Source organism: Pomacea canaliculata, linkage group LG5 (genome assembly GCF_003073045.1).
Source record: "Pomacea canaliculata isolate SZHN2017 linkage group LG5, ASM307304v1, whole genome shotgun sequence".
Lineage (NCBI taxonomy): Eukaryota > Metazoa > Mollusca > Gastropoda > Architaenioglossa > Ampullariidae > Pomacea > Pomacea canaliculata.
The window spans coordinates 19,191,474-19,210,461 of NC_037594.1; the positions used below are offsets into that span (position 1 = coordinate 19,191,474).

At 38.7% G+C, this 18,988-nt stretch overlaps 2 protein-coding genes and 1 non-coding gene across 5 annotated transcripts; 2 read left to right on the forward strand and 1 right to left on the reverse strand.

Moving 5' to 3' along the window:
- Positions 1-1,386: 1,386 nt before the first annotated feature.
- On the reverse strand, positions 1,387-1,469 carry Trnal-uaa. The gene has a single exon. It is a non-coding gene; the product is annotated as a tRNA-Leu (tRNA).
- A 740-nt stretch (positions 1,470-2,209) lies between these two features.
- LOC112564735 (E3 ubiquitin-protein ligase Zswim2-like) lies at positions 2,210-10,933 on the forward strand. 3 transcript variants are annotated; one of them, XM_025239763.1, is made up of 13 exons: positions 2,210-2,289; positions 2,672-2,838; positions 3,070-3,187; positions 3,911-4,139; positions 4,622-4,885; positions 5,188-5,272; positions 5,447-5,574; positions 6,157-6,325; positions 6,676-6,795; positions 7,056-7,279; positions 7,592-7,871; positions 8,327-8,429; positions 8,681-10,933. In XM_025239763.1, exons 2-10 carry the CDS (start codon positions 2,689-2,691, stop codon positions 7,101-7,103), a joined length of 1,311 nt encoding a protein of 436 aa, XP_025095548.1. In that variant the 5' UTR covers positions 2,210-2,289; positions 2,672-2,688; the 3' UTR covers positions 7,104-7,279; positions 7,592-7,871; positions 8,327-8,429; positions 8,681-10,933. The 3 variants fall into 3 exon arrangements, with proteins under 3 accessions (XP_025095548.1, XP_025095546.1, XP_025095547.1); XM_025239761.1 differs by having other exon boundaries at positions 2,220-2,359; positions 2,650-2,838; XM_025239762.1 differs by having other exon boundaries at positions 2,232-2,359.
- A 1,550-nt stretch (positions 10,934-12,483) lies between these two features.
- On the forward strand, positions 12,484-18,010 carry LOC112564730 (bursicon-like). Its single transcript, XM_025239753.1, has 2 exons — positions 12,484-12,662; positions 17,510-18,010. The coding sequence occupies exons 1-2, from the start codon at positions 12,531-12,533 to the stop codon at positions 17,939-17,941; spliced, it is 564 nt and encodes a 187-aa protein (XP_025095538.1). The 5' UTR covers positions 12,484-12,530; the 3' UTR covers positions 17,942-18,010.
- Positions 18,011-18,988: the final 978 nt, after the last annotated feature.

The following is an 18,988-nucleotide window of genomic DNA, read 5'->3' on the forward strand; positions in this document are numbered from 1 at the left end:
TCCTATAAAGTTGTCAACTTTTATGTGTATGTGAGCTTTTCTTTTTATTATTGATTCTCGAAAATCGATCACGCCTTCTTCGGTGTTATAGACTCTTATGTGTGTCTGTCACACTGCATGCCGGCCTGTCTGATATTCATGGCTTTGAGGTTCGTTTTCTAAAGCACGCATGCCAATTCCATAGCCAGCTGAATTCAGTGTACACAAAGACAGGAAGATTGTGACAAGTAGTGATATATGTATATACAGTGTACAGCCCTTTCGTCCATACAAAGCAGACCTTGGGCAAGCAGCCCGTCTGAAAGACCACACTTGAATGACGGCGGATCTGTATAGAGGCGTCCTTAGTTACTCATTTTACAATGATTTCAGCACTGAGCCGCGAGCAGCGTTGCCAAAAAAGTAGAATTTGATTACGAGTCTTCTCAACAGATGTAATAAATAGTGCGACGCTGTTCTAAATGTGTTAAAAATATGAATTACGAATCAGGGTAAATTAATTATTTCGACAAGTCGAACGTGTACCTTTAGCGTTTGAAACGTTCTAAATTAAAATTTTAATAACTTTTATTATTTTCCCGTATAAGCATTAATTATTGTCTCTCACGTACATCTATGAATATCAAGATGGCCGCTCCTCGTTGTGCTACGTCTGCAGCTCTCAACTCTTTTTTTCATTCTTTTATATTTCCATTTGATAGTCGACTGCTCCCGTACTCTGTCTCAATGTGTGTCTACTGGCTGTCCTCTGGGATAAATAAAAGTCTTATCTTATCTGTACCTACCTAAATGCATGTAGGTGGTCAAGTGGATAGGTAATAATAAAAGTTCCCTTATAATATCACATCCATTACCTACGATCAGTTCAAAGCGTTTGACAAATGAGGAAGATACCATCTGCAGTTAATACTCACCTATGAATTGAACCGTGAACCAGGAATCGTGTACAAAACTGAGAATACAGTCGGACATTAATCAAAGAACATCGACGCAATGTGTTACTGTATAGCAGATATATATGTTACAACCTAACCACCTTGCTTTCAGAGACATTATTTTCTATGTACTGTTTTCTGTAAAGATACTTCACATTTTGAAGGCTTAGATACGACGTTAAATGAAATAATTCAATAGCTGACATAAAAATTTCGACAGAGCAGTAGAACCGTAAAAAGTCGTCGGTAACAGGGAAAAAAAAAATCAGGTCGTCTGCTACCAGCGCAAGTTAGACACGTTATTTATACATGAACGAATTGTCTTGCGCTCAAAAATTTATGTGAGTAGTTTTGTTGCAGGACATTCTTGTATACGGTATGCCATTTCGCACATAAAATGCTATAAATGCTTTTGAAGCGTAGTGAAGGAAAAAAAAAAAACAAAAACATTTAGTACGGGTGGGGTTCGAACCCACGCGGATATAAATCCATTGGATCTTAAGTCCAACGCCTTAACCACTCGGCCACCGTACTTGTTACTCTACGTCGTCAAATTTACTTTTATGAACAAAGCAGTGTTGCTGATGTTTTATTAACTTGTCTATCGCATCGTTTTTATTTATCCAGTGCTCTTTCAGTCACTTACTCATACATTCAACGTTGCCATTTGTCGTAACATTTTCATAATCAGAGCTATCTGGATTTACAAAAAAAAACACGAAGCCAAACAATATTTATTTTGTTGAGTTCACAGTACAGTTTAGTCTTCGACAAGATATTATTCCTAGTGTGAAGTAATTTTAAAAAATCTATTTACAAATTTATAAAATGTCACCTAAACAATGTATGTGTTGACATATGACGTCATGTGGCATTGCGATAATACTACGGTAATACTAGTACGCACCGATCTTCGTTTGTTAATTTATTAATGAAGGTCCTGTGACTTTATTAGTTCGAACAAACATAGTCCATGGGGGATAGCCATCTTGAAATGGCAATAAACGTCAGCAAAATTACAAACTATTACAGAATTACTAAAACTATTTTACTAATACACTCCTGGGGGCGCGCGCATATGTGGCTGTGATTGTAGGGGGAAATACTATAAATATTCGGATGTGACATTCAAAATTTAATACTCCCATTTGGCCATATAATTTTAAGTTCATGACTATTAAATAACAAGCACCACAATTTAATATCACTTTGTTGCATGAAACGATGTAACCGCAGACACATTTAGAAGGTCTCGGGATGTCAGTCTCGCGAGTCGAGATCACACGAGACTTTCAACAGGGAGCTGGTGGCTTAGGAACGAGGCTTATAAACAACATGGCATCCTACTAACGGAGTGTGATTCGGTGTCTCTTCTTTAGATTACCCACATTTCCTGTCGCAAGGCTAATATGACTGCAGAGAGTGTACAGTAGAAAAGTCTTCCTAGTAGATCATGTTATGTTGTAGTCATGCAAAATGATACATGTGCACATTATGATGTTCATGGTCGGATGACAAACTTGGAAGCTTTTGGTTTTCGATGCTGCTAGGGTCGTTATCGAAACAGATCACAGTATATTATTCCTTATTCCTGTGGCATTGTTAAGACATTCCCATTATTGTAATATTATTTAATGTAAATGAATGATGGAAGCACGTCTTATAAATTATATAATGCTAGCTCTGTGATATATAATAACTGCATTGCTTACAGATAATACTGTCCACGTTTGCAGTAATTAAAAAAATAAAAATGTCACGGAATGTACAATGGCGGCGAACTCTTAGTGACGTAGCGTGTGCTAGTCAGGCTTTTGCTGCGAACGCTACACTCTATATCCTGCGTCAGATTGGGCCAACTGGCTTCCTGCTCAAAGAGGAGGGAGAAACCAAAAATGTGAAGGCAAGGATCCTATAAGCTGTCCAATTCACAACATTCTATATGTCCTAAAAGCAAAGCTCCTTCAGCAATGAAATAAATTCTAGATGCATTTCATTTAATTTTGACAAATCAGTTGCTTTTAAGACTTCTATTATGATATTTAATAGCCTTATTATGTAACAAAATTACCTTTGGATAATCAGTCTGAATATGGTTTTGTGAAGTCCATTGTGGTTTTTTGCGATCTTCCAGGTGCTACTTGGTGACCCTCACAGCTGTACATGTCTATCCTTTCACAAAGAAAAAGATCTATGCAAACATATTTGTTGGGTACTGCTGAAAAAGTTTCGTGTTTCAAAGGAAGATCCTTGTAAGTAAAATTGTATCAATGTAAATGAATGTGTTTTCTGTCAAATTGTTTCCAACTCCATCAGATCCACTCAAAGAAAAATATAAGGTCCTTTGTTTCATTGTAGACTAATAAAGTTAGAATATACAGGTAGTCCTCGGGTTACGACGGTCTCGAGTTACGCGTTCGTTACGACACTCATTCCCGCTTACAGCGACAGTGATAACAAAGGCAACGTAGTGGCTTATTATTGAGATGACTTCAACGCCGTATCCCAGGATCGTGCAACTTCCATAACATTAAAGTGCAAGGTGAAGCTGCCAAAGCAGCAACTGAGTTTCCTAATGCATTGCACAGAAACGTCTGCCTAACCTAACACATTACTGTTACAGCACTTACAGTACAGTATTTCAGTATTAAACGTACTGTACTACAATATTTTACTGTACTTATGTTTATTGATAATTATGTAGTACTGTGTTAGGATAGGTGTTTGGATAGGCTAAGTGTTTGTAGTACTGTACTGTTATTGGTGGTACAGTACTGTATGAAAGTATGATCCGACTTACGTCGAAATTCGGTTTACGAGTAAGTCGAGGACTACCTGTATCATGTTCTTTTGTCCTAATAAAGCGCTTTAGATTACTTATTCCTTGCAGGATAAAAGAATGAAGAAATTCACAGAAACTTAGCATTTAATGGTCTGATAGTAAATTCATACTCTCCACATACTTATTGATATAGTGTCATGGCAGCTGGGGCTGTCAGAACTGGAGATCAACCAAGTTTTACGAGGCCCTGTAATCAAAAGGCAACAACAACGTCAAGAGGAGAATAATCATGAGCGCCAGAGAGCATCAGATTCAAATGGAAGACCTCCACTGGTGCCACAAAGAGAAATTTCTGTTGATGATGTATGCCCAATATGTCAAGATGAATTACTGGAGAAGAAACTGCCTGTAACATACTGCAAGTAAGCTGCTTTTCTTTTTACCACATTTAATTGAAATATATTTTTAAATGTTTAAATAACTGGAAAACAAATTTCTGTACAACAGGTCACTGAAAAACGATTGAAAGTTTTAATGATGTGCTGATATAGAAATGACAATAACAGCATCTCTTAACATTGTGAATGCAGAGTGATGCTTAATTACAATACTTGTGTATCAAAAGATCCCACTTTTTCTTGCTTAAGGAATCTCGTGTGGAGGGGTGGGGGTGGGGTAAAGGGATTCCACATATGCACTCATATCTGGCTGTGCATATGGTATATTTCTAGTTAAACTTATTTATGCAATATATTCATACAGAAACAAGCAAATGATAGAGACATAAATGAACCATATTTACCACTTTTGAGTAACTAATAGAAAACTTTAAATGTGTTTACAAACTATAAAATGAAATAGCCATTCCTGAATCAGAAAACAAACTGATACTTTTGCTGTGCAGGTACAGCTGTGGTAACAGTGTGCACATCAAGTGCATGAAAGTGTGGGCAGAGCATCAAATGAAAACATCACAAGATTCTACTATCAAGTGCCCTATGTGTAGAGAAGACTTTGGTTCCATTGACCTTCTCAGACAAGAAATGCATAATGCATTAATGCCTGACTTGACATCAGGTGCTGCTTTCAGCCCGAAGCGCATGGATCATCATGTTGGGCTGGGGTGCAGCAACTGTCGTGTAACTCCTATTGAAGGAAAATGCTACAGGTGACAGAATTCACATATTTTATTTTTTAAAACTATATTTTGCACATCATCTTTGTGTGGGTCTTAACACAATTTTGGTTGAGATTCACATTACAGAATTTGTAAATCATGTGTATATGTGTATATTGAAGTGTGCATTTATGAACTGTCTCACACACACACAAGCATAAATAGACACACTGCACTCATACAATGTCATAATTGTAGCCACTCAGTTGCCTGTACCTGCCATGGAAATAAGACGTAGAAGATAGCTAATAAAACTTTTTATTTTAAATTTGATTTTTCTTTTTCCTTTTCAGGTGTACCGTCTGTGCAGAGTTCTACCTCTGTCAGCTTTGCTTTAACTCAACTGTGCACACACATCATTTGTTTCAATTTAGACAGGTGAGAATGTACAATAAATTAGAAATTGACAATGACAGTTCTTTATTAACAAGAGGTAAAATAAGCAAAAAAATGATTTTTTTTCCATTGAAGGTTAAGTAGCTGCCCTGTCATTTTTGTTCATCCCATTTATGAAAAATTATAAAAAGCAAATATTGTCTTGAACACCTTTAGAAAAGAAATCAGCGATGGCGCAATGCCTTGCGATCTCTTGGGGCTGCACTACCTGATGCCATAGTCAACACCCTCATGAATCGAGAATTGTCACCATCTGACTATGAAACACTACTCCAGTTAGACAAGTATGCTAGTATTTTTTTATAGTGCTGTTTCCTGCTTGCTGATTTTACCACTTTTACTGCATGTTTTGTTTATTTGGATTAATTTGTGTGACATTTTTCAACCTTAGCTGATTTTGGCTTATCTTCCAACTAGATTTTTGTTTAGTAGAATGTCTGAACTACTATAAGGTTTGCGTAAGAAATAGTGGATTAGTGCTTTTTCTTCAACAGTAGATTAATGCTGGTGTGGTCAGTATTTGCAACATACTTAGGAGTATATACAAAAGTGCATGTACAATTCAAAGGTGCAGACTTCAGAAAAATGAAATCAGATTGAGCCATTGTTAGAATGGATACACTGAATGCTAAGGTATTTAAACAGAAAAGATAATAATACATGCATTACATCATTAATTCTTAATTCTTCAGAAAAATAAAGGAGTCTGAAAGATTTTGAGAGTCGTATCATACACAAAGTACCAGGCAGTTTAGGTTTTTATGTGCTTCTAAATCTGAATGTAGGACTGTGTAAAGACTAACAGCCTTCAATGTTGGACATGTTGTGAGAGGTCTGTTTACCAGATTATTATATTTTGATTCCAGCCAGTCTTCAGAGCCACTTAGCAATCTGTCTGAAGAGAACATTCAGTTGCTTCCCTTAGAGCGTGTACGGCATGGAGGTGCCCTATTGGCACCCGGTGCACAGTGTCGAATTTGTTTGCGAGGTTACCAAGAAGGGCAGTATGTTCGCAAGCTGCCTTGTCAGCACAAGGTAGGAGAAGCTTAAATGAAATTATGTCTCATTCTTGTACTTAAATGGTTAGAGCATGCTCTTTAGGAGCGTGAGTATGAGCTGTACAAATTTTGCATTTGTTATTATTATTTTATTATCTGAGTGATCCATTCTTGGTAATGTTGTTCATATCTTAGGAACAACAAGATGGATGCAGTGATCGAGATGAATCTATCTGCATACTTGCCTTTGTTGACCAAGAAACATATATTATATAATAGATTGTTATGCACTTGTATGACTACTTGCTTGCATTGTCCAAAAGTAGATGATTAAAGTATATTATTAAGGTACTCTATCCAAAAGCCTGATTTCCTTTCTCATTGCAGTTCCACAAAGACTGTATAGATAGTTGGCTCCTCCACTGTCACCCAACATGCCCTGTTGAAGGTTCCCATGTTTTTACAACTCGGCCGAGATCTGATAACAAGCAGTGGACAAAGCAGAAGGTTATAACTGGCATAAAAACCTTTTGCTTGTAAAGGTTCATTATTTCTGTTATGCTATATCAAAACCAGAAAGAAAGCTGCCTGGTTGTTCTAGTCTTAAAGGGTACATTTCTACATTGATTTCTGCCCTTAGTTTCCTTTGCGATATTCATGGGTCATGTGCTTTGTGGCATGGTATACTATAGAAATTTTTTCTACATATCCATTTATAACACAGATGACATCAATAATATTTTTCATCAATGTTTTTGAATCTCAAGACATGCTGTATCATCTGCTACAATGGAGACTGCGAGCACACAAGGTAGCCTGGGAGTGACTGCAGTGAGACTTGGTGTTGTACAGATGGCACCAGAAATTTAGAGGAGAGAGGGACTTTTGCTCGAAGACCTCCATGTCACCCCCATATACACCATCAACCCCCACCACATCTTGAATTAACAGGAACTAGACTTGGGAGTGAAAACTCAATAGGTTTTCAAAGGTGTGCAGTGAGATTTAAAAGTTTTAAAGAAAAAAGAGAAACACCAATTTTAGTAACCCGTTTCATATTTAGTATTTAAATTATAGGCTTTAGAGATGGACATCATACTTCAGTGGCTTGATTATCTTTATTGTATTAAAAATTGCATGAAGTAAACATGATAAATATGTTGCTTAATCATACTAGTATACCCACATAAGTTTTTAATGTCTTGATAAAGCCACCATGGATATGTTTTTCACTTTCTGTGATTTTACATATGTAGTATGGCTCTTTTTGTCATTTTTAAGTGTTTTTTTTTGGGACATGCAGGGTCGATGGATCAGCATCAGACATTTTCCCTCCAGGCAGTCAACTTTTACAACAAGCTTTAAAGAGGCGTACGAGACTGAACAATCATTTGACCCAACTGTTGTTAGAAAACAGCACTTCACATGGCAATGAAGATAAGGATTCTGTCACAGCACCCAATATTCAGCCTGATAACAATCATGTCAGCATCTTGCAACTGCATGTCGGAGATGGCAGTCATTTTGATTTCTCACAAGGGCGGATCGACGGGGAAGTCTAGGATCCACAACCTCATTACCAGGTTTCTGTGGCTGCATGTTGCGCTTGATAGTCTTCTAGTTGTTTCCCTTTATTTAGCCACTAATTTTGAAGACATACACATTTTTTGGCCTTGTGAAAGTTTTTATAACACCTGGTATACTGGAGACTTGACACTATTAGTATTTTGATGAAAGCTTTTTTTTTTAATTTTTCTTGCAACTAACATCAGTAGATTTGATGTCCTATGGAATATAAACCTACAGTTCTGGCTGCATTAATTGGTTTGGAAAAAAAATGTTTATCTGTGGACCAAAAGAGTGAAATAAGCAAAGGATGAAACACAGATTCCATTTAAAGTGTTGTTTGTTTTCTTCTAGTAAGACCGTCCAAATATTTTTAATTAAATAATTTAATGTGTTAGATCAGTTCTTTGTCTACTATGAAGAGCAGGTATGTGGGCAGTTAGAAGAGTTTTTTCCTCTTTTCACTGTTCAGAGCATGGCAGAAAGGCCAGGCAGATTCCCACAAGACCTCCATTTCTCCGACGCCGCTCAAAGAGTCAAGACAGGCGGCAACAGCCTTATGGATCTATGGACAGGTCTTTTGTCATATGATCATACAAGTGTGGAAATGAGTGTATTGCAGTTGAAGATTTAGTGTGTTTTGATCCCATTTTGCTCGTTTTTGTCGGTGGGAGTCTTTCTCCTCCATGGATAATTATAATTACTATATATTCCCTATATTCTTTTGTCCTCAGTGTGAGTTCTCATTTTCTTCTATCCTAGTTGTTCTCTAATGTTACTGAGGAAACCAAATTTTACAAAACTTTTTTTTAAAATGCAATTTCAGGATCTCTATCTGGGTAATGATCCCCGACTTCATCCTCCTCCCATGGGAGAAGTAATGTCTGCCGGGTCCATGGGATCTTCAAGGCCAAGAACTCTTCGGCACCCTCCCGTCAGTCGCCTGAGACAAGTACAAAGTCAGCCTCATGATCCCAGGATAGTCCTTGAAGGAACTGGCCTTGAACATATAACATTACGAGACATTATGTAGGCAAAAGATGCCAATCGCAATGACTTTTAAGACACAGACACAGGTCTTTTTTCTATAAGTGTTTCAAATTGGTACTTCTATTTTGTTTAAAAAAAAAAAAAATCCCACTTTGTCTGAGAATTCTGTTTGAAACATGCAGTTTCTTGGTATTCAGTATTCTTCAAAAGTACGAGGGATGTTCCACTTCCGCCTGGACTTCAGTATTTTGCATGCTTTTAGCAAGTGCAGACCATGCAAACTCAATAGAGTGATTCTTCAGGGTGTACCCGCATTTTTTCACAAATTTTCCTATCTAGCTATATAGTTTTCCCAGGATGGAGACAAGAATCTCCACTGAGTAAACCATTGAAGTTTCTTGCACAATCAGGAGACAAGGTTTTAAAGCCCCCTCACGACTCACCAAACTTTGCCCCATCCGATTTTGGTTGTTCCCAGAGCTGAAGGAACTGCGTGGAGCAAACTTTGAAATTCAAGAGGAATTCATTTGCTGGAGTGAGGGAACAGCTGAAATTGATGCCAAAATCAGCGTTTTTGGAATTTTTTTAAAATGGATCCATAGGGCCAAAAAGTGTTGCAATTGGCGGCAATTATGTTGAAAAAAGTTTTAAAAGAAAATAGAGATTAATGTTTAAAAAATTATTGCCGGGCGGAAGTAGTACATTAATGTGGGCTTTTAACACATTATGTCTTAATGCATTGAAGACAAGAAAGTAAAACACAGTGTGGACCACAAAGCATAAGCTGCTATAAAAAAAGGAAGTTAATAGAAGTAATAATTATAAGAAATGTGATCATATGCTACTTACAAAAAGTTTTGTTGTTTCTTGTGGGGAAATTTTTTCCTTCAGATCAAAGGGGATTGCTTTTTACTACTTTCTAAGAGAAATTATTTTTGTTGTTGACATTGTGTTTAATTTACATTTTTATAGCATGGTGATGTTTTGTTTTTCACTTTAAACAATTTTTTCTTTAATTTAGGTTTTTAAGATTTTTAAGCATAAAGATATCTGCCATGTTTATGCTCAAAATCAGACAATAAAATACTCTGATCAAAGCTTTTCATATTGTACTCGCTACAGTTCTGCATTCTCTGTTCAGTTTTGTGGTAATGTAAGTTAAAGTTCTCTGATCTATAACAGTAAATGTGCAAGATATACACATAACACCTGCTTTAACAGAGACAATATCCCCTCCAGAATCTTCACAATCTAATACTATTGTAGTAAGATTATTGTATGTAAGGGTACTTTTGTCGAAGAAATAAGTTTATAAGATTATAGCACAGGCAATTAAAAAAGTCAACAATGAAGGTTGGGAGTTCCTGACTGAGCTACAGTTAATAAGATATGCCTACACCTGTGATTTGATGGTGGGACTTCAGTTTGACAATTTTGTTACGAATGTTTTTCCCCTCATACTTTTTGGTCGCCTGTAAGTTTCACCCTCTCTCTTCTCATACTCGTTCTCATGTCTTTCTTCCTTTCTTCCCATCCCATTCCCCTTGCTTGTTTCTGCCTTCTATGTCTCTTTCTCCTCTTCACCTTCTTTCAGTCCCATCATCTCCATTTCACCTAACTCGTTTTATGAGACATTGCGTGGGTGGTTATTTGCGAAAGGAACATTCCCACTGAGCCACTTACGATGAACAGAATGTAAGAAGATAGTTTGTGATTCAAGACGCCAAAGGCCGTGATGAGAGACGAGTACATTAAAGTTTTGAGCTGACCTACATTTTAAATTGTGTTTCGTGTATTTTTTTCTTAACATAATGCCAGATTTGCAAAGGTTTCCAAATTTCCAAAACTTTGAGAGAACATTTTTTGGCATATAAAAAATTCGAAGATGTAGATATATGAAGCAAATGGTTTCTAACCGTAGTGTAAAGCGGATTTAATTGTTTTTCCTTAATGGGGAGTTGGGGTTTTTTTTTGGGTCTTACTGTCCGTCTCTGTCTCTGTTTTTTCCCTCTCACCATACCTCCCTCCTTGTCTTAAACTTACAAAATTCGGTCAAGGCTATTCCAAAATAAAAGTTTCATTTTCTTGATATCAGACTTTGTTGTTTTTGTTCTAGGAGAGGACACAAGCGATTGAAAGAGAAAGTGTACAGACTGAGTGTGTGCGCGTGTGCACATGTGATCGGTTGTCAACATTCGTTCCCAATCATCAAGCCCATGTTACAAACAGTAGAAAGATATTTTTGAGACCAGAACTTGTCCGCGTTAGTCGAACTGCTTTGCGGACGTCAGCGCAGATCCACGAGGCTGAAACTGTCCGTCGCCGCTAACGACCGCGCCAATTACTCGGTGCCAGAACATTCTTGTCTCGCCGAGTATCGTCTCAGATCGTCTTTCTGATTCTCAAAGCATTAACGTTTCACTTCTGATATTCGACCATGAAGTTCTTACTGCTGTATTTCAATCATTTAGTTGTCACTACTGTTCTATATTCCGCTTTCACTGTTGAGGTTTTTTTGAAATATTAGAGCTATAGCTACAGTTAGAGAATGAAAATCCAAACTGGAATACTCCAAATGGTTTGTTTCTCTTCGTACGCAACATCTAAGAGCAAGATTTTCGAGCAGGTCTTGCAAATGAATAGAAAATGCTCACAGGTCTTCGTATTCTTTGCTGCAGCAATCCTCGCCATCCAGGTTCTCGCTTTCTCGCGATCACGATGTCTACCTGAGGTCATCATAAGATTGTGCGAATGTCTGCATGGTTTGTTTTTGCACGAGCTATTGTCCTCTGAAAGCTACATTCGTTGTGGCTTGATGATATCTACGTTACGGGAGAAGGAACATATGGCAAACATCAGTAACTAGGCATATTGCACGGTCCTGCCAAACATGAGGGCAGTCGAGGGATTAATGAAGAAAGAAAGTGGACGAAAATGGGAAATCAGTCAGACAGAAGAGACATTGCATTCCCAGCGAGTGAAGGATGAGTGAGGATAGGTGCCACCAATGGTCAGTAATGGGAAGTGTAATGTAAGGGTTACATACATAACGAACGTCAAAGTAGAGGAACGTGGTACCCAAACACTGAAAATAACATGTGCATTATTTCACATTGTTCCAGAACATTCATATAATTATTATCATTTAAGGAGCGTGGGTAGGTTTATTTTCCACTTTCTCTCCAGCTAAGTTCAGATGTGTCTATATGTTAATCTAACACAAATTGTATGTATAGACAGAACTATATGTTAATCTAACACAAATTGCACGGAGTAAGTATTTGCATGCCGTCTTACCATAATTCAGAAGATTTAAAATCTCAGTTTACCTGAGAATTCCTCCGATAAGACGACCGCGCACTCGTCGCACCTACCTTCTCTCTTTTGCTCGCTCGCACGCTCACGCTCAAATACAGGCACGCGCGTGCACACACACACACGCACGCACGCACACACATTAACAGGTGCTTGTCCCTTGGTTCTGCTACAACCGCTTCGTCGAGCCGCCACCTTCGTGCACTGACGTGTGTTTCTTGGCCTCAGATGGTGATGGTTGAGACCGGTGCTGTCGGCTTCTGGGGGAGGGGATGGGGGAAGGGGAAATTCCAGAAATAAAAGATCATTAGAATAGGCGAGAGAGTGCAGAAAGGTTGCATTTGAACCCTTTATAAAAGCTGCCAACGGCGATGCTCACAAGTTCGAGCCAACTTGTCCACTCCAGGTCGACAAACTGCCAACATCGCCAGCATCGCCAGCATCTGTCCAGCATCTGTCCAGCATTCTCCAACACAAAAGCCATGATGGGTGTCAGAGGCCAGGTACGTACAATTTTGTAACAAGTAACTCTCTCATGGAACTTCATTTATACGAGAGAAAAGATTTCTGACATATTGTATTATTTCTCATCAACGATAATACCTCTTTAGTCCATGCCTTACTTCAGAATAGTCTTTATTCAAAGATTCGCCTACCCTCACCCTCAGAATGAATTTCAGGTTGGATAATGAACATCAACCGACTTTTTTATTTACTTGGAAAGATCTAGATTTTGATTGGAATATAGGCGAAAGAAGACATTGTCATATTCTATTCTTCTTTTTCCTTGAAAATAAAAACGGCATCTCCTTTATCTGTTTGTGGAAAAGAAGATTTAATGTACATGTAGATTTTCTTACTTTATTGATTCTAATAGTTTTCTGGTCAAGAAGAATACTATTCGACAATTACGATTTTGAACTCATGGCAAAAAAGTAAATTTCTTAAAAGAATTTGAAATGTTCCACTGAATCACTGAACTGTTATGCATCCCTGCCCCAGACTACTATTATTTTATACTCTTCGCTGGCGTGTGCTATAGGTTTGTTTCCAGATTTTGTTTTGAAAACAAAAAACTAGATAACTGTCTGTGTCTCATTGCTTCCTCTTTCCTGAAAAGTTGTAGTCGATGAAATCTTTCTGGTGCCGAATGTTTACTGCTTTTCAATACTTGCTACTTAAAGTTTTCGCAAAACATCTCCTTGATATTTGTTTCCAGACTAAAAGACATTCAAATAACTATTTTGATTTTATTTTCTTGGGAAGATTAATATAAAGTTTATAATTATGTTTCTAGACAGTTGTAACAGTAATGCATACGTGACAATAAAGATTTAATAACTGAAAATTTTATTTTAAACACCTGTAAAGCTAAAATTGCTGCTGTGTTGCGACTTTGCCAAACCCTGATGTTTAAGAGTTCACAGAGCCTTATATCGTAAACTAAACGGAGGAAGTCGACATAAAATTAAGTTTAGGTATGGTCAATCCTTATCATAAATTCGTACTTTCATAAGGTTTCAGAATCCTTTATTTAGATCGAGGCAAGATATAAATAAATAGTAACATTTGCTTATTCTGTTACCTAATTTTAAATAAATATTTGTCATTTGTCATTGACGACGTGCGTGCGCGTATGAGCAGTCGCTTGCTCTGGTGAGGACGGTGGTCGAGTGCGTGCATTTGTGTCGGTCACTCGATCTTAAAGTTCTGAGGCTCTGTAACATGATTATTGTTGTCAGGGCCGTGCTTAGGGGCAGGCGGACGAGGCATCTGCCTAGGGCCCCGCGCTTCAAGGGGCCCCGCGCTTTTGATTGACCTGACGAACGTTACAAAAAATTAATCTGTATGCAGCGTGCTGTCAATGATAAAAGACGAGATATCCCTGAGGAAAAAATGACTTTAGATCCCAACTAAAAACCGTGTGATCGTGGCGTGAGGCCCCGCACACTAAGAACGGGCCTGATTGTTGTGACTGTAAAGTACATCATTGCTCAATAATAAAGGCCTGTTCGGGCCCGTGGCTTGAAAACTCACCACAAACTGATACGTTTTATAAGGGAATGAGAAGTTCTGGCTATACCTCCACATGCCGTGAAATAGACACAGTGAACCACTCACTATCATGATCCTTAAAACCCTAAGGATACAACACTCCTTCCCTTTGATTTTCCTCCCCCACTCTTCAAGTTGCGTGGTTCGTACGCGTGCTTGCGCCTATTTCTGCAAATTTTGCACAAAAACAAAAACAAAAAAAGGGACGCTAAACGTCTTCGTGACGAGTCTGTGCGCATGTCCAGGCTGTCAGCCCCTCGGCACGTTGTCCCCACGTTGTCGTGTCACGTTGTCCCCGTCGTGTCTGTAGATGAGCGTAGGAAGAATTAATATTGCTGTCGTAAGATGAGCTCGTCAAATTACCAGCAGAAGATCGTCCCCACTGGGTCTCCGTGCACAGATGTTCAGTTTTAAAGTAATGACTTTCTCCAAATGTTTTATTTTACGCGTAATTTTATATTTTACACAAGAAAAGCCTCACAGCAGACATTCGTTAACTTGGGCCACCTGAGTAATTATCTGTCTTCAGTTTTTATTTAGTCTGTTCATAAGTTCATGTGCAGTTAATAGCAACGTGCGTGGGTCGTAGACGAGAAGAAATTGCGAGAAATTAGTTTGTTCATAAGTTCATGTGCAGTTAATAGCAACGTGCGTGGGTCGTAGACGAGAAGAAATTGCGAGAAAGCGGGGAAGTAGAAAATAATTAGGAACGAGGAGGAGATTAATCATCTTTGTAGTGCATTTACCTCTTCATTTTGAAGTGAATCGCTTTTTTTATGTGATGAAACCATTTTGTATATTGTAGTGATTTCGAAAGGAATACAGGTGCCTGTGAATTATACCTTTTTTTCCCCCCGTTAATTAGTCGACTTGTCCGCCTTCACATTTATTAGTTCTACTTTACCTGTTCGTTCATTCACTGTTCTCTACATCGTTCACCCTTACATTTACATAATTTGACTTTATTCATTTGTTCATGTATTTATTTGTTTTTCCTTCGTTTATTCATTGGTTCGTTTATTTGGGTAATTTTATTGTTACATTCACTTTTATAACTCATCCATTATCCTTTGTTAGTGTATTTTTTATTATTATTATTTTGTTGTTGTTGGTGTTGTTGTTGTTGTTGTTCGTTCATTGATTCCTTTGTTTAAGTAATTTTGTTGTTACATTCACTTTTATAACTCATCCATTATCCTTTTGGCAGTGTGTTGCACATTTTGCTACAACATTTATTTGTTTAAATAACCAACTTCTACGTTCTTAATTTATTCGTTCTTTTACATATAGCTTTTTTTCTAAAGCAGACATATCTTTACGAGCTAGCACACAATCCCAGTCATAAAAAGATTATTTATTAACGAAACATCAATAAAGCTGTTTTATTGCCATAACATTGTAATCAGTCTGTAAATGTCAGAGATCTTTTCATGCACTTGCACGTTGAATCAAACGAATTAAATCCACAGCAAACGAAAATTGTTTTCCCCAACCAATCTGCAGGAGAGGAACTTCTTGTAAACACCAGCTTCCTCTAGAACAACACATTTCAAGCTGAATGAAGTGAGGTGGTCTGGAAATAACGTTGAACTATAAGTACTGACAATATCGACACACTGGAGAACAGCGGATCATCAACACGTGCAATTGTTCCTTCCTGCAGTGTCTCTGGGGAACATGTACACTAGCGTGGGAGGAACGAACCCCATTTTTTTTTTTTTTTAAATCAGTGCTCCAAAATTTCGACGCAGTAATTTGTTGCTGGAGGGCATGAAAAGCGGAGTGTTGAATGATTAGAACAGGGCAATCCAATAGTGAAGGCGTGCACAATGGTGAGTGTGATGCATGTACTTTCCCCACCTGACCCACCTTGTTGAATGAATTTTGATCCATGAGAAGGCTGGGGGAGGATCGGTGAAAGAGGAAAGTGATGGGCACAAAAGCTCGTCCTTCGATAAGTATTGTCTCTATCCATTAACACCTCTTTTTCCGCCACGACCGAAGACTATCAGACTTATCCCGCCCAACTCCCTTTTTTTTCTTTTTTATTTATTTACTTATTATTTTTGAAGTTCATAATTTTAAACACTTTTAGGCCTTGCAATCTATTCAGATAACCAGTTTTTAGATACACAGTGCACAATACAATTTTATAACTTTTAAAAATAAAACTGTTTTAAATAAGGTAAAACTGCTGAATCCAGACTTTCGATCTCGGCAAGTGGTACATAGAATACTGGGGACAAAAATAATTTTATTCACATGGGACTAGATTACAGACCTGGGCAAAGGCCGGCCCGCGGGCCGCATCCGGCCCGCCTCCTGTCTCTGACCGGCCCGCCCGCTGGCCCGCCGGCCCGCCGGCCCGCCGGCCCGCCCGCCAGTATATATACATATACAGTAGTGGGTAAAACTGAGTTAACTATATTAGTCCGGCCCTCTAAGACCATGCCAATTTCTCATGCGGCCCCTTGGGAAAATTAATTGCCCACCCCTGGACTAGAAGATGATGATATCTGTGACCTTTGCTGAGTTCTCAAAGAAAATATCCATCATATATTTTGGAATTGTAAATCCGTTAAGGATTTTGGGAGAAACTTACAAAATTGTACATTAAACAATTGCAAAAATGCTCCAAGGATAACTATCAGTGAATATCTTGTCTTTTTGGACGCAGTAATAACATTAGAAGCAGTTTTAGATAAAGAGAAGATAAGAGCACAAGTGTGGATGAAATATGTCAGATAACTCTGTGACTAAAACAAAAACTGAGAAGAGATTGTGTATACATTGTTGCTGGACAGCGTGCTTGACTGACGGATGTACCCCTAAATGACTGTTACCTTATGTGCATACGTTGTTTGTTTTATATTTTTAAATACTGTATTTTATGTGTTATGTATTTGTGCAACGGAATTTTTATAAAAACGTAATGATCAATTGTAAGGATTCTTACAACGCTGGGTAACCCACTTAATTAAACTTTCTTCAAACACCACAAAACGAAAGGTAGAAAGAAGCTCCAAATATTAATATTAAGAAGAATGATTATAGCCCACGTCCAGGGCTGGTGGGAATAAACAAACTTAAAACTTCTTAGTTAGATTGACCATCTCAGCTGAGTTCATGGTTGGCGAGAATCGAGCGGACTTGCATGGACCTCTCGGTTTTTTTTTTCAGACTTGGTGGGGATTCCCTTCCCTCACTGGTTGGTTATTGATGATCAGCCAAGCAATGATGTAATAATGGAAAATGTAAACCATGCCTTAAAAAAATTGTTGTGTTTGTGTTTCAGGTAGCCCGGCATTACCTCCCTTGCTGGGGTCTTGCCCGAGCCTTGTGTTGCTTCTCATCCAACGCGTTCATCGCCCTCTTCGTCCTCGTCTCTCTGTCCAGCGCTGCCGTCGTCACCACCTCCAGCATCCACACACCGACAGGAGGGTCGTGTGAGCCGAGCCTAGGCTCCATGGAGATCCGCTACAAGAACTGCACGCCCATGGTGGTGCCGGTGTTGGCGTGCACCGGACGCTGCGAGTCGTACGCCAGGCCGGACCCCAACAACCCCATCGTCCTGCAGCGGGACTGCCAGTGCTGCAGCGAGCTGGAGCGGGTAGAACGCTACGTGCGTCTGCGCTGTCCGTCCCCCAACGACCCGCATCAAGTCGAGCTTTACCGCTTTCCACTCAGTTTTCCACGTAACTGTGCCTGTCGTCCCTGCTCCTCCTAAACTATCTACCCACCCACCACTCTCTCTATCTCTCAACTCGACTGACCTCGCCTACTTCTGAAGAAAACGACACAAATAACGGTCCATGACTTGACTGAAGATTTACAAGAAGTATCAGATTGTCGTTGTTCTCAGCTGAATGAACGGCGGGTTTCTTCTTTCATTCCTCGTTTTTGTGGAATCGGAAATATCTCATTTCGCGGAGGGAAAATAGACAGAGAAACAAGATCTGCCTGTCTGGCTGGGGGTTAAACAAGATCTGAAAACATCTTTCGGTTTTGTTTTCTTTTTTCCTGTACATTCTTGAGCTACAAAGATGTCTTTATTTCTTTTATTCTCTCTCTCTCTCTGCATTTATGTATTCTCACATCAGCGAATGAAAATGACATTCCATTTCTTTCTACCATATTGTGGATGTGTTTATGTATTATGATAATTAGCTGTCATATTTTTTAACTGAGAGACTTAAATTACGTATGCACTCACACAATGTGTGTGTGTGTGAGAGAGAGAGAGAGAGAGACAGAGAGAGAAACGGAGAGACAGAGCTCTTGAACAATGCTGGTACCCGCTGCTCCCGTGTGAAAGGGATAGCTAGGGACCATAGCCACATAATTATCAGGTACCAATCGGGTACATTGAATCTTTTTCATGAGGACCGCACTCGCGCTGTCTTTGTGAGAAAGGGAAGAAAGCAGACAGACGCACCTGATGACTCGTGAACAGACTGGTAATTCTAACCGACAATGGCATTCACAATAAAATAGGTCCTGGGAAATGCTTGTAATGAAGTAAAATTACATTGATGCATTTTCTGTTTTTGATGACTATGTCAAAAGGAACTTATTATGACTATTTGCACGCCGGCTTTATATCCGCCCACATTTCATTTGGTCTCTGTCCTGCTCCTTCCTTCTTTTGTGCACTTTCCGTTTCTTTTTTTTTTTTTTCAATGGTTCTTTCTACTCAAGTGAAGATCTCAGATTTAGCCTGCATCAGCAGCATATAATAGTCCCCATCCTCTCCTCCGGTCCATCACCTCTAACG

Coding starts and splice junctions, on each gene's coding strand:
- LOC112564735 (XM_025239761.1), top strand. Junction 2,839..3,069: donor GAGAAACCAAAAATGTGAAG/GCAAGGATCCTA, acceptor GCGATCTTCCAG/GTGCTACTTGGTGACCCTCA. Junction 5,273..5,446: donor ATTTGTTTCAATTTAGACAG/GTGAGAATGTAC, acceptor GAACACCTTTAG/AAAAGAAATCAGCGATGGCG.
- LOC112564730 (XM_025239753.1), top strand. CDS start 12,531: ATGCTCACAAGTTCGAGCCAACTTGTCCACTCCAGGTCGACAAACTGC. Junction 12,663..17,509: donor TGATGGGTGTCAGAGGCCAG/GTACGTACAATT, acceptor TTTGTGTTTCAG/GTAGCCCGGCATTACCTCCC.